Source organism: Thalia democratica, chromosome 6 (genome assembly GCF_965202585.1).
Source record: "Thalia democratica chromosome 6, ktThaDemo2.hap1.1, whole genome shotgun sequence".
In the NCBI taxonomy this organism is placed as follows: domain Eukaryota; kingdom Metazoa; phylum Chordata; class Thaliacea; order Salpida; family Salpidae; genus Thalia; species Thalia democratica.
In genome coordinates, this window is record NC_139170.1 from 39337623 (window position 1) to 39349954 (window position 12332).

The window sequence follows — 12332 nt, forward strand, 5'->3', positions numbered from 1 at the left end:
ATACTAATTTAATTTTTTTAAAGAAAAAATAATTTAAACTATGTCTCTTTAGCAATTCTATGATGATGTGAATTCAACAAAAGTCATTTCAGTTATAATATTTTGCTATTATTAACTTTTATTATTGTAAAAGCTTTTTTTCATTGTATTAGCTTTATATTATAAGTAAGAGTTGCCATAGGTATTTTGAAAATTTTTTAAATGTACTTTTTTCAGTTTTAGTGTAATTGAATTTAAGGTAAAAAAATATCTTAAAAAAAGTGAAGACACTGAAAATTTCCACTTTAAAAGTATTTAAAATAATTAGAATTCTAAATTAAATAATAATAAAAAATTATAAGTGATGGAACTTTTAAACACAATATAAATTTATTTATTTTACACTCTTTTGTTTGAAACTCTAGGTTTTTCTAAGCTTTGAGACAACTCTGTAAAGTATCCACTTATCAAACAGGTATAGTTTTATCAATGAATTAAAATATTTATACAATTCTTAAAGATATTGAAATTTAATCAATAAAAAGGGGTTATCCTTTCAGTCAAAAGAGTAAAACTGATTGTTATCTACCACTAAAAAATAAAGTATTAAATAAAAAAATTTCATATTGAAAACTTACACCAAAAATTAAAAACATTGTACTATTTATTAGTTGTTGAGCAAGGTATTTTTAAAGTTTATCGTGATTTCAAATCAGATTACCAAACTTTTTTGGGTTAATTTTATAGTTTTTAGGATTTCTACCTTACAAATAAAAAATTGTTAAGATGTTCATTATCCATAAAAAAACTCAAAACAACAAATTTTAACTCTACAACTGATTTTTAAAACATTTATATAAGTCAAACAATAACAATTTTTATAGAAGCAGTTTTATCAATATCAAAAATAACCATGTATAAGGCATCTTCTACATCTAAATTAATCTAAGTTTACTAAAAGTAATAAACTAATCTGAGTTGATTGAAGTAGTGATAGTGCATTATCTGGAAAATTTGTGGTTGATATAGTTAATTTTTTCTTTAATTTTATTGGATCCTTGTCCATTGTTACTGAGCAAAAATTTCTTCAAATTATTATAACAAGAGCTAAATTAAACAAACATAAGTTTACTATTTCCACATTCTTTCACAACTTACATAAACATCAACATTGAAAATATTAGAGAACTTTACATAGCAACTTTATGAAATATAAGCAACCAGGGCAAAATCCTAAAAAAATTATTGAAATACATTTAAAATCCTAGCAGTAGTGTCAGTTTAAAATAATTTTAGTAAAGTCTTTTATTTCAACATAACAACATTTTTCTTTTGTTATCAGTTATAAATTAGTTATCAATTACAATGTTTACACAGCAGAGTTGCCAAAATTTGAGACTGATGTTTTTTTACCATAAAAAAAAAAAAATTACCGAACAAAAGACTTGTGAATATAAAACAAACTTTGTTTATTTATAGTTGAAATGTAATGCTCGAAGTGTTGTATGATGGTTTTATCATAAAAACTTGGAAACTGCATTACATTACGTAGCAAAGTTGTCATTATTAAATAAGCAAATAACATTAATTAAACTGCTATGACTATCAAAATATTTATAATTAAAAATAACAAAAGTTATTTATAAATAAAATGTATATGAAGAATAATACATCAGCAATTTCTTTCATATCATACACTTATAAAAGAAGTTTATTGACATTACTGCATATTTATAATAATATATTAGTTTTTATCAAAAACTAAAATTAAGAAAAATTAATTGTAATAATAATAATTAGTTAATGGTAAATTTTAATCTAATTGCTTTTTTAGATTTTATGTACCGAGACTGTACATTTTCGAAAAGCAAATAAAAAAACACCTTAAAATCAAAAAAAATGTTCTCTATACTTAAAAGTTTTACTTAATATAAAACTCAACTTTTCAGCTTATATTTTTAAACTTTAAGTAAATTTTAAACTAAAATAAGTATATGTAATGGAAAAAAAATGGTAAACTATGTAAGAATTATTTATTTTATAGTTAAGACTTAAGAGCTTCTAAAACATACAGATCAGAATCAAATTTTTTTAGTTTACTTAAATATATAGATAAAAACCTATAGTATTCAGGTTATACAGAATAAAATGGGAATTTTTTATTTATTTTTAGGCTACTTAAAGTTTGATTTTTTCTTATATAAAATGTTTTAAATAGGTTTTAGATTAACAAAAAGTCAAACAAAGTCTGTTTAGTATATTATTTTACTTTTTTTGTAGTATTTATGTCGTTAAAAAAGACCTTATGTTATTATAGATTCTATTTAATTAATAAAACTATTTAAGTTTAATCTTTTTTCATAGAGTATTAAAAAGATTTCAGACAAAAAGCTTGAGTTTAGCCATAACTTTGTAGACATAAAATAAACTTTTGAATAAATATAATGAAAAAAATTATAAAAATTTACTAAAGAATTATAATGTAGCTACTGTTCGATGATTAGAAGTTTGTTTTGAATTCAGACGATACTAACTTATTTTATTAAGTCTAAATTAAAAAGATAAATTAAGGCAAGTTTATAGAAGTTTGGACTAAAAAAATAATTTCAAATGTATTGCAGTTTGGTTATTCATGTTTTGAAATTATTTATACTACTATAAGTATACAATTTAAAAGTAAATGAATATCAATAATAAATGTTTTTTGAAAAAAAAAATACATCAAAAAACAGAGGCTGCACTAATTTTATTCTAATAATAAAACAACTAAATAAAATAAAACTTTTTTTAAATAAAAAGTAATCAAAAAGGCATTAATGTGTTAAATTTAAAACTATTTACATTAAAGTGCTTATAAAAACGACGACCGTTGAGTTTTTAGCTGATTTTTTTTCTACATTTGGCAAATATCACTGTGCTACCCTGTGCAAAATTTAAGAAGGTCTGAAAAAACTTTTATGCAAGAAGTTCTATTTACTGATGAAACTTTTATGCAAGAAGAAGCCAAGAACTATTCGATTTTTTGAAAACAACCCCAGTGCAAGTTGTGTAAGACCTTTAAAATTTGACTATCAAGTTTTATGCTGGTAATTTTTTTAAATGTATAGCAACTATCAAAAAAACAAATTCTACAAGTTTTAAGTTAATTTGAAAACAGTTTCGTGGATGGAGGTTTTTCTTGATTTTTTATAAAAAATTAAAATTGACTAAAAACCATAAAATCGAAGAAAATCAAGAATAGCCTGAATGAAATTTTCTTAAATTTGTCTTAAATCGCGTATTTTCCAAGTGTAAAAAGAGTTCAGCTTATAAACTCAAATATCGTCGTTTTTGTAAACATTCTAATGTACAAGGTTTTATAAAAAAATATATATTTATAGTGTGTATGGTTGTTACCTTTATTAAACTTAGAAAAATGTGTGTAAGAAGTTGAGGTACTACATGCAATAAGAACTAGTGGCTTAGTAAAAGTTTTGTATGTAATATAATAACAATTACTAATATACACTTTAAAGAACTTGTTTGTGTAAAGTATTCACAGTTAATTAAAAAATCTAAGAGTAAAAGCCATGTTTTGCTTTAATAAAGCTTAATTTTTGTTACGAACTGCACTGTTGTTAAGTCTTGTAAATATTTTATATAGTAGTGTCCGTTTTTCAATGGTAGTAGAAGCTCTACCTTTTTCATTCTTAATATTATTTAACCAGAAATAAATTCATTTAGCAACTACAGACATCTGATTTAGTAGCATTGAAACAGCATGTTCGATAAAAAAAATTAGTCGTAACTAGAAAAGTAAGAAAACAAATTTGATATCATCTTCGAAAATAAACGGATAAAGCTTTGTAAAAACAGTAATTTTATTCATATTTAAAACCTATATTTGTTATTTTTCTTTGCTTCTATGTTAGACTACATTAAAAAAAAGTTTGTTTATGTTGCTTTGACAAACATTCTAAGGTAGGGGTGGGCAACTAAAATGACCGGCCCCAAAACCTTTTTTAAATGTAAACGGAATCCGGCCCGCAGACAAAATTTATCCGGCCCGCGAGTGGATGATCCGGCCCGCTAGGCATTTTAAAAATTTACATGAAATTCTACAAGCCAACGTAAATATTACAAAGTTTGTACAAAACTTTTTTAAAATTATTTTCAATAAACTTCAAGACTTTAACCTGAAAACGTTTTTAAAAATGGCTTTTAACTTTTGCAGTAATAAAAACACTTTTGTTATAGTAACTTGTTCTGTTTCAAGTCTGTTGAATTAATTCTTTCTCAAACTATCCAAAAAAATTGTTTGCTGAACTAACTTTGATGATCTTACCTAACATAATGATTTTCATGAAAAATGACATGTAAAAAATTGATGTCTTTCCTAAATGTGTAGTGAGTTGTTCTTATAAATGTTAAAAAAAGTAGTTTTTAATAACATTGACACCTACTTTAAGTAAAACTACTCAGCTTTACATTTTAGTAGAATATTCCAAGTAGAGACTACAGTTTGCACTCTTTTCTGCTATTGATATTTTAATTGAGGAATTTTTGATTAACTAAATGGTTAAGTTTAATGATGACCAACTGATGACAATATTTCAAAACAATATCTCATAACCTTAAAGTATGTTTTGTTTAGGAAATTTATTTGTGTATGTTTGTAACAACAGTTTACAATCTAACACAATTTTGAATGAATCTTTATAAGTTTTTTTAAATAAAAAGATGGTAGTTTAATATTGGAATGTTAGTTAACTGCTGAATAATATTATTAATGTAGCCTCGAGCCAACGATTACCAAAATTAGATAATTTTAAATAAATAAATGTTTTTAATGTTTTAGTTTTAAATCTTAGATTCGAGTAACTTTTAGTAAGTAAATTTTTGTTTTTATAAATCTAACTAGTATTAATTCGGTCCAGAGTTGTAATAAATACAGAATTATGAGAACTTAATAAATATTAACTTAAAATTTTATACTTGAGAATCTTGGTAATTAATAAATTGATTCAAAATTTTAAAACACCAAATCAATTAGCATCCAGCCGGATTCAAGTCTTTTGAAGTTAGTTCTATTCGGATACGAACCTTGTCTAAAATTAGTTTTTAGCCGGATCCGGAAAACATTTTTGAAAAAGATCCGGATCTAAAAAAGGATCCAACTGAATCAGGTAGATCACTTACTCGAAATGCTCCGGCTCGCTGAGGACTATTTTTTTGGATCCGGCCCGTCAATTATTTACGTTTCCCACCCCTATTCTAAAGCTTCAAAAGAATTTTTCGAGGAGAACTACAATCTAACGATTAGTGTAAATTAAAACTTGCAAAGCAACAAGAAGCAAATTCACAAGTGTTTAAAATTTTAAGAATACATGTTTTTTATTATTTAAAATTCGAACATCATTAACACTCAAAGTAATCAATAACTATATTAATTTTTTTTTCATATCAAATAGCTTAAGGTTTTAAGTATTAGCTAAAAATTTTACAAATATTGTTTTAATAATTACGTTATCAGTCATATTAATAAATTAATGCTTATATTAAATGATAACTTGGTGTTTTATTTTAAATCTGTAACTTTGATTTAAGTTTTGGCCAATATAAAATGATACATAACTTATCTATCTAAACAAAAACAAAGTTGTTAAAACTTATTAACCTTTATGTACATAAAATAACAACATAACTAATCAAGTTGTAGATTCACTAGTGGCTAGTTTCATTTGTTTACTTAAAAATAGAATACATAATAAACTTATACGAATTAAGGAAATACACAAACTGAAAGCCTAATTTTATCTTCTTACTAATAGACTAAAAAAACACCTAACTGAAACTACAAAAAGCTTATCATTCAAAAACAAACAAAATTTTCAGTTTTGAAATCTTTTAACAATTTGCTGCTACTATTGTTATTTAAATGTGAATTTGAAGTTGCTTAATTGTATTTGTTCAAGACTATGCTATGTTCGGGAAAGGAAAGTACTTTAGTAGGCTTTTATTTTGTATAATAGACTAATTCATTTTTCATTGTTTCATATTTGCTTTAGTTGTTACCGTTCTAAGTGTTAGTAAATACCGACTCTATTATCGTATTATTACCATCCTATTTCATAAGAAAAATGTTGTTTGCTTAAAACACTCCTCTGTGTGTTTTTTGAACTTTATAAGAAAAAAAAAAGTTTATGTTGAATAAATATAGTCCCTAAGGGCTTGTTTTATTTTTGTTTAGTATGAAGTTTAGGTACAACAAATTACATTTGATTTTGCACGTTTGCATGTATTTTGTATTAAACTAATTTTTTTAATCAAAGTTTATTTTGTTTGAATTTAAAATGAAACACTTTTAAAGCCTTTAAATTATTAGTTTTGCTTTAAAAAAGTTTCTTATTAGTTATAAAAAGCAGTTGAATGACAAGCTTGTAAGTTTTTTAAGTAAAAAATAATTAACTCAATAATAAAAACTTTATAATCTTCGTTTGATGTTTAAAGATGCTTTATACATAATTGATTCACCTGTTTTTAAGACTTTAAACAATTTAAAAAACTGAAATAAACTAGCAGTTTAACAGAGCTTAATTTTAAGAATAAAAATTAAAAGTCTGAGAGTAGTTATTCAATTACACAAAGTAGTCAGCAAGTATTTATTTCTTAACTAGAACTTATATCAAAACAAAATTAAAATAACTTTTATGGATTAGTTTATTGATTATTAAGTTGAGTTTTGTTTGATTTTATTTAAAACTACGTAAAATATTTGGAACCTATCATGTTACAAACAAAAACAGGAAACAAGTTTAAGATGTTTTAATTTTTTCCGAAAGTTATATTTAGCTGTAAAAGAAATTACTAACAAATAAACATACAAAAATAAAAAAGGTAAAAAAAGTTTAGCCAGAAATTAAAAGTTATAGTAATTAAACAGGTTAAAAATGATAATTAATACTAATTTTATCATTTTGTTGATGATTGTAGTCACAGCCGCAAAAGCTACGACTTTGCACTCGGAATCAGAAAATCAGTGCCGACTTCACACCACTACTGAGCTCCGTTGCGATGGCGACGCTCCAACTACCTCGTTGCCTAGCAGCCATGACTACAGACCGCTTGCTGTCGGAAAGGCCGGTCCAAAAGGGCAGCCTGGACAAAAAGGGGAGCCTGGGACAAGCTGCACTACCCAGGACTGTCTTGCTAAAACGGCTGAGTATGACGAGCTGTTTGAAAAAATAACAAGCTGCTTCGTTGAAGAAATAAAAAACGCCAACCACAACGCTTCGTCTTTGATACGTCACAACGAGGCTGTGACGTATAGGTGCGTTTCCGGCTACTTCACTGAAAGCGTCAAAACAAGAAAGTGCCAGTTCGGCAGGCTTGTCCCCTCCTTCGCTCTTTACCCGTTCGTTTGCGACCAAGGTTGCTTGGTAACCGGTGTAGACCACGCTTCTTCGGACGCCTCCAAGGGAACCCACGTGAAATCTAAAAACTCGATCAACTACTCGTGCGACGCCGGCTACACGACGAGCGATGTCGTTGAAAGAACTTGCCGAGGCAGCGAAATCGCTCCGTCGTTTGAAGAAGAACCCCTTGTTTGTCACGCCGATTGCACTTCTGTCGACCTAAACTTCAACAGAGGCACAGTGCAGTTGCCGTTGGTTCACGGGGAAAAAGCGGTGATTACGTGCGACCCAGGCTACATGCCAATTAACACACAAAATGTCTACTGTCGAGACGGTTTTGTCGATTTGACTGATGTCGTTTGCAAGGAGCCAACGTACATTTTCGTCAACGAAAAACTGTCTTGGCTAAATTCGCAGAAATATTGTGTCGACAACTACCAAGGAAACTTGGCCAGTTACGGGCTGGAAACGGTGGCTGCCAGAAAAAAGTTGGCTGATCAGTTTAATACCCAAGAAGACTTCACTATAGGCATACGAAGGGTGAGCGGCACGTGGGTTAGAGTGGACGGTTCTGCTCTTCCTCCCACTTTCGAGTATATTTGGTATCCGGGCTACGGCGTCTCAAACAAAAACTACATGAGGGTCAGAGGTTATCATAATGCTTACCTTGAACGACTCGGAATCGTTTGGAATCACGACGAAGGGCTTCAACGATTGTTCGTTTGCGAAAATTAACAACAATGTTTATAAAAAAGAAATCCTATTAAAAATTTTCAGTGTTAACTGCATAAATTTGTTTTTATGTTATTTTTCAGTAAAAAAATTATTAAATTTAAACTCCTATCATTAAAACGAAACAAAATCTTTTAATCCTGAACACTAAAAGTAATGAATATAATAACTTTTTTTTAACTTATGATCGTAAGCAAATTAGAACACTCTGAAAAGTGTGTAAAAAGTATGTGTGAAAACTTGTAAGTTTTTTTGTTCGGTCGCGCATTTCTAACATAAAAACTTAATAGCTTTTTCAATATTAAGTTTTAACAAGAAAATAATTATTATTTTTAAATCTGTAATAGTCTAAACTTGATTTGAATATTCACTTATAAAATGTTTTCATGACTAGTTGTCTAAATTATAAATTCATAAAAAACATAATAAAATACTTTTAATACTTTAATTGATGTAAAATTGGCTTATTTTTCTTATATCTCATTAAATTTTTTTTTGTGTTATGCTTTAATAACTATTATGTATTTATTACAAAGCTTTATATACTTGAAAAATTACATTAAATGTTTCTAGTATCATTATTTTTATATCATATAAAATTTTTTAGCAAACACTTTAATCTTAACTAACACTAAAGTTTACAAATAAAAAAACTTTTTAGTTCTAGATTTTTACATAAGTAATAAACATACTTTATATTATATGATCTGACATGTTTATAAATATATCAGTTGTTCATGAAGTATAAATCAACCATGCTTTTTTCTTTCTGTAACACATTCAAAAAGTTTTTTTTAATGCAGGTTGAATGTAATCAAATAACTTAATTGCAAAGCTTATTTTATAAATTTCATTGACTGGTTTAACAGCTTGTTATTAATTTTTACAATTATTCACCTTAGAATTGTATTGATTACTTGTAATAAACTTTAGTTGTAAATGACTGTATTTTGTTGAAATAGAAAAAGTATATGTTTTTGATCAAAACCTAATATCAAATTTAAACTAAACTATTACATGGTACAAAAAGGTTTTAGAGGTAACTAAAAATATTTTTTAGTTTTTCTGTTGTTTTTCATTACGAACAGAAACATGTTAAAGCAGATACAATAGTTTTTTGAACGACAAAAAAAGCTCTCAAAAAGTTTAGTCTAAGGACCTGGTGTACGAAAAAACCTTTTAGTTATTGAGTCGTACACCACGGGTACCTTTTAACGTCTTGTCAATGACGCAATCACAATCATTTGCAATCAAACAACTAAGACTAATTTTAAATAACAAAAAAGCTTTAAAATTTTATTCTTTATTTACTTGTGTTTGTTTACAACAACTTTTCATTTTTACTTAACTTTAGATCAAAATGAATATATTTTAAATTATCAATAAGAAGGAAAACTTTTCATTAAATTCTATGTAATTAGGTCGAACAAATATTCATACTATAAGGAATTTTGTTTGAAATATAACAACAAATGTTCTTATACTAAATTATAATATCTAAGGATATGTAAAGCTACTTAAAAAAATCACTAAAGGAATTAAATATAATACTTGTTGTTTTGATTAGTTTCGATTAACGCTTGTAAACAAAATACCAAGAATTAAATACAAAAGCCATACAACAAACTTACAAAGTTAAGTAAAACTTAAGATTTGCATTGGTTATCTGGCTAAAAAGAAGGTCGAAAACGAAAAACATGAAAATTCGTAAATGTTTGTATAAAGTATAATATTAGTTTTTTCTTACAAAATATCAGCAAACTGCAAAACTCTTCAAATGCCTTCCCAGCTTCTGGTTAACTTTGAACTTGGGATTTTTCTTGTTTCCCCCCTTCTTCCCCCTCCTCTCTAACGGCTTGTTCCACTCAACGTTCAACAACAAACTGTCGTAAGCGTACTTGTGCAGCCTCCTCCTCGCGTTTTCACCGTCCTGTCTGCAGTAGTACTGCACGTACGCCACGCCCTTCGAAACGCCCGTCTTCTTGTCAGCGACCAGGGTGGTTTTTTTCAGCTTGCCGAAAGGCCTGAACAAATCTTCGAGGTCGCGCTTGGTCGCGTCGTGTGACAGGTTGGTCACCAAAAGGGTCGTTTCGTAATCTGGCTTGCGGTCATGCAGGGTTTGAGGGGCCCCGTTTTCTCTTCTCCTGCAAGGAGGCACGTAAATGCCAGTTGAACTGGCTTGGTTTTTCGCGGGTAAAGAAGCATGGTCTCTTTTGATTAATTCGGAATCTCCTTTGATCTCTTTAACCTTATTTTCGACTTCCCGTCGGATCTTTGAAGTTTCTTTCTCGTCAACCAAATTATCCTCGTCATGCAGAAACTCCATTTTTACATTATCAATAAAAGCGGTGGCCTTCGAAGCTCCTGGCATGCCCTCAGCTTCGGCCCCGAACTTTTTCAATTTTCTCCTCCTAGCCACCGATTTGGCCATTTTCGTCTTCACCAGCCGGTACTTGCGGGTCACCCGGACTTTCTCCTTACTTTCGTTGTACTTCCACTCTACCACCGTTTTGGTATTCCCCTCGATCGTAACTTCCGCTGGAGGCAAACTTTCAAGGTCACTTTCTTCCCACCAGTCTTTCTTGTTCGTTTTCTCTTTAAACGTCATCTTTTTCTTGTTGGTCGCTTTCATATTGCTGGTCATTTTCTCATCGCTCATTACTTTCTCATTACTCGTCAATTTCTCTTTGTACGAAATTGTCTCCTGTTCCGCCGAACTTATTTTGCTTTGTTTCGCCGACATTGTTGTTGAGATTTTTATACAATTCTGTGAACTATACTAAAAGATATTTTTCGTTTCTTGAATTTAAATAAGAACTCAACAACTCTTATAAGTGAAGCTGACTTTATGGCTGATACTTATTTAAACCATTGTTTGGTGTTTGAAAAGATAGCTCGTATAAACTAACTTGTAAAGCTTTTAAATTAACATTGTTCACTGACTCTAGCAAGGACGTAGCGTGAGCGCATTATGAATTATCTATTCATAATATTGCTTTTGTTTTTAGTTTTTACTAAAAGCAACTTTATCTATCTGAAACTAAAAGCAAATTCTTTTTAGCTTGAGTACAAATTAAAAGCTTCAATTTAGAGAAATTAACGGCTGCAGATTTTTTAATCTGCCTTTCTGGGCTCTGCTAACTATATTTTGATGAATTTTAATTAAGATCATGTTTAAAATAAATTGAAATTCTTTTTATTTGTTATGATTTGGTTGTGTATTTTTAAAAGTATAAACTATTTTTGCTTTGTTTTTTGGTTGGCAAGTGACCTTAAAGTATAACTTTAAGTTTCTTAAGCCAGACTACTTTTAAATTTATTTAAAATTATTAAATTGAATTATTTTCCCATTTTTTTTTACTGTTTCAGCCTGTTTTACAACTCACATTTTTTGAATAGTGTAATACAGAAATTTTAAATGTTGCCAAATATAACTAAAACTTGTTTATAAGTGTATCAAATTAATGATTAATAACTTAACATAATATTAATTGTCAAAGGAAGCTAACAAAATGAAATTTTATAAATTTCTGTTAATGAAAATAGTACTGTAAAATGTATTTTAAAAGAAAATCTGTTAAAAATTACTGTTTTTGTTGCTTGATAATACATTTATTATTAACAGTAAAACATTAAATCAACAAAAAACTTTATACCTAGAAAACCTAAGTTATAAAGTATATGCAGGTATATACTCTTAATTGTTTATGATACTCGTTTTAAAGTGTTTGTCATCATAAACTTCGAAAAAGCTTTTTATTATGAATTCAAGTATAAATTTACTTTTAAGAAAAAATCTTTTTTGAAAAAGTATTCTAAGGTCTAAATGTAAAGAATTAAATAAACAAGTAAACACTTATTGAAGTTAAAGTTTAAACAACTTTTGTATGAATAAATAATTGATAATAAAATAACATATAGCCTTTATCTAAATCTTTTAAAAACTAGATCGAGTTTTTCAACTAAAAAAATATTGTAGAAACTTATCTAACTTTTTAGTATTATAAACTTTGAATTTTTCAAAAGTATATCTTACCTTATTTTATATATTGAAAATGTTTTGTCTTTATATATTAAACTTTAAACAGCCTATGTTTATATTTTTAAACATCTAAATGTTTTATAACTATGTATCATCTTTAAAAATAGAACCAAAAGTTTGTTTATATAGTATGTCATTGAAAGCCATTTAGTTTACTTTGTCTTTAAAATATAAATTAGGCTTTA

General features: G+C 27.7%; 1 protein-coding gene across 1 annotated transcript; it reads right to left on the reverse strand.

The window, feature by feature from the left end:
• Positions 1 to 9858: 9858 nt before the first annotated feature.
• On the reverse strand, positions 9859 to 10848 carry LOC145839061 (eukaryotic translation initiation factor 3 subunit G-like). The gene has a single exon (XM_082946672.1). The coding sequence runs from the start codon at positions 10846 to 10848 to the stop codon at positions 9859 to 9861; it is 990 nt and encodes a 329-aa protein (XP_082802798.1).
• Positions 10849 to 12332: the final 1484 nt, after the last annotated feature.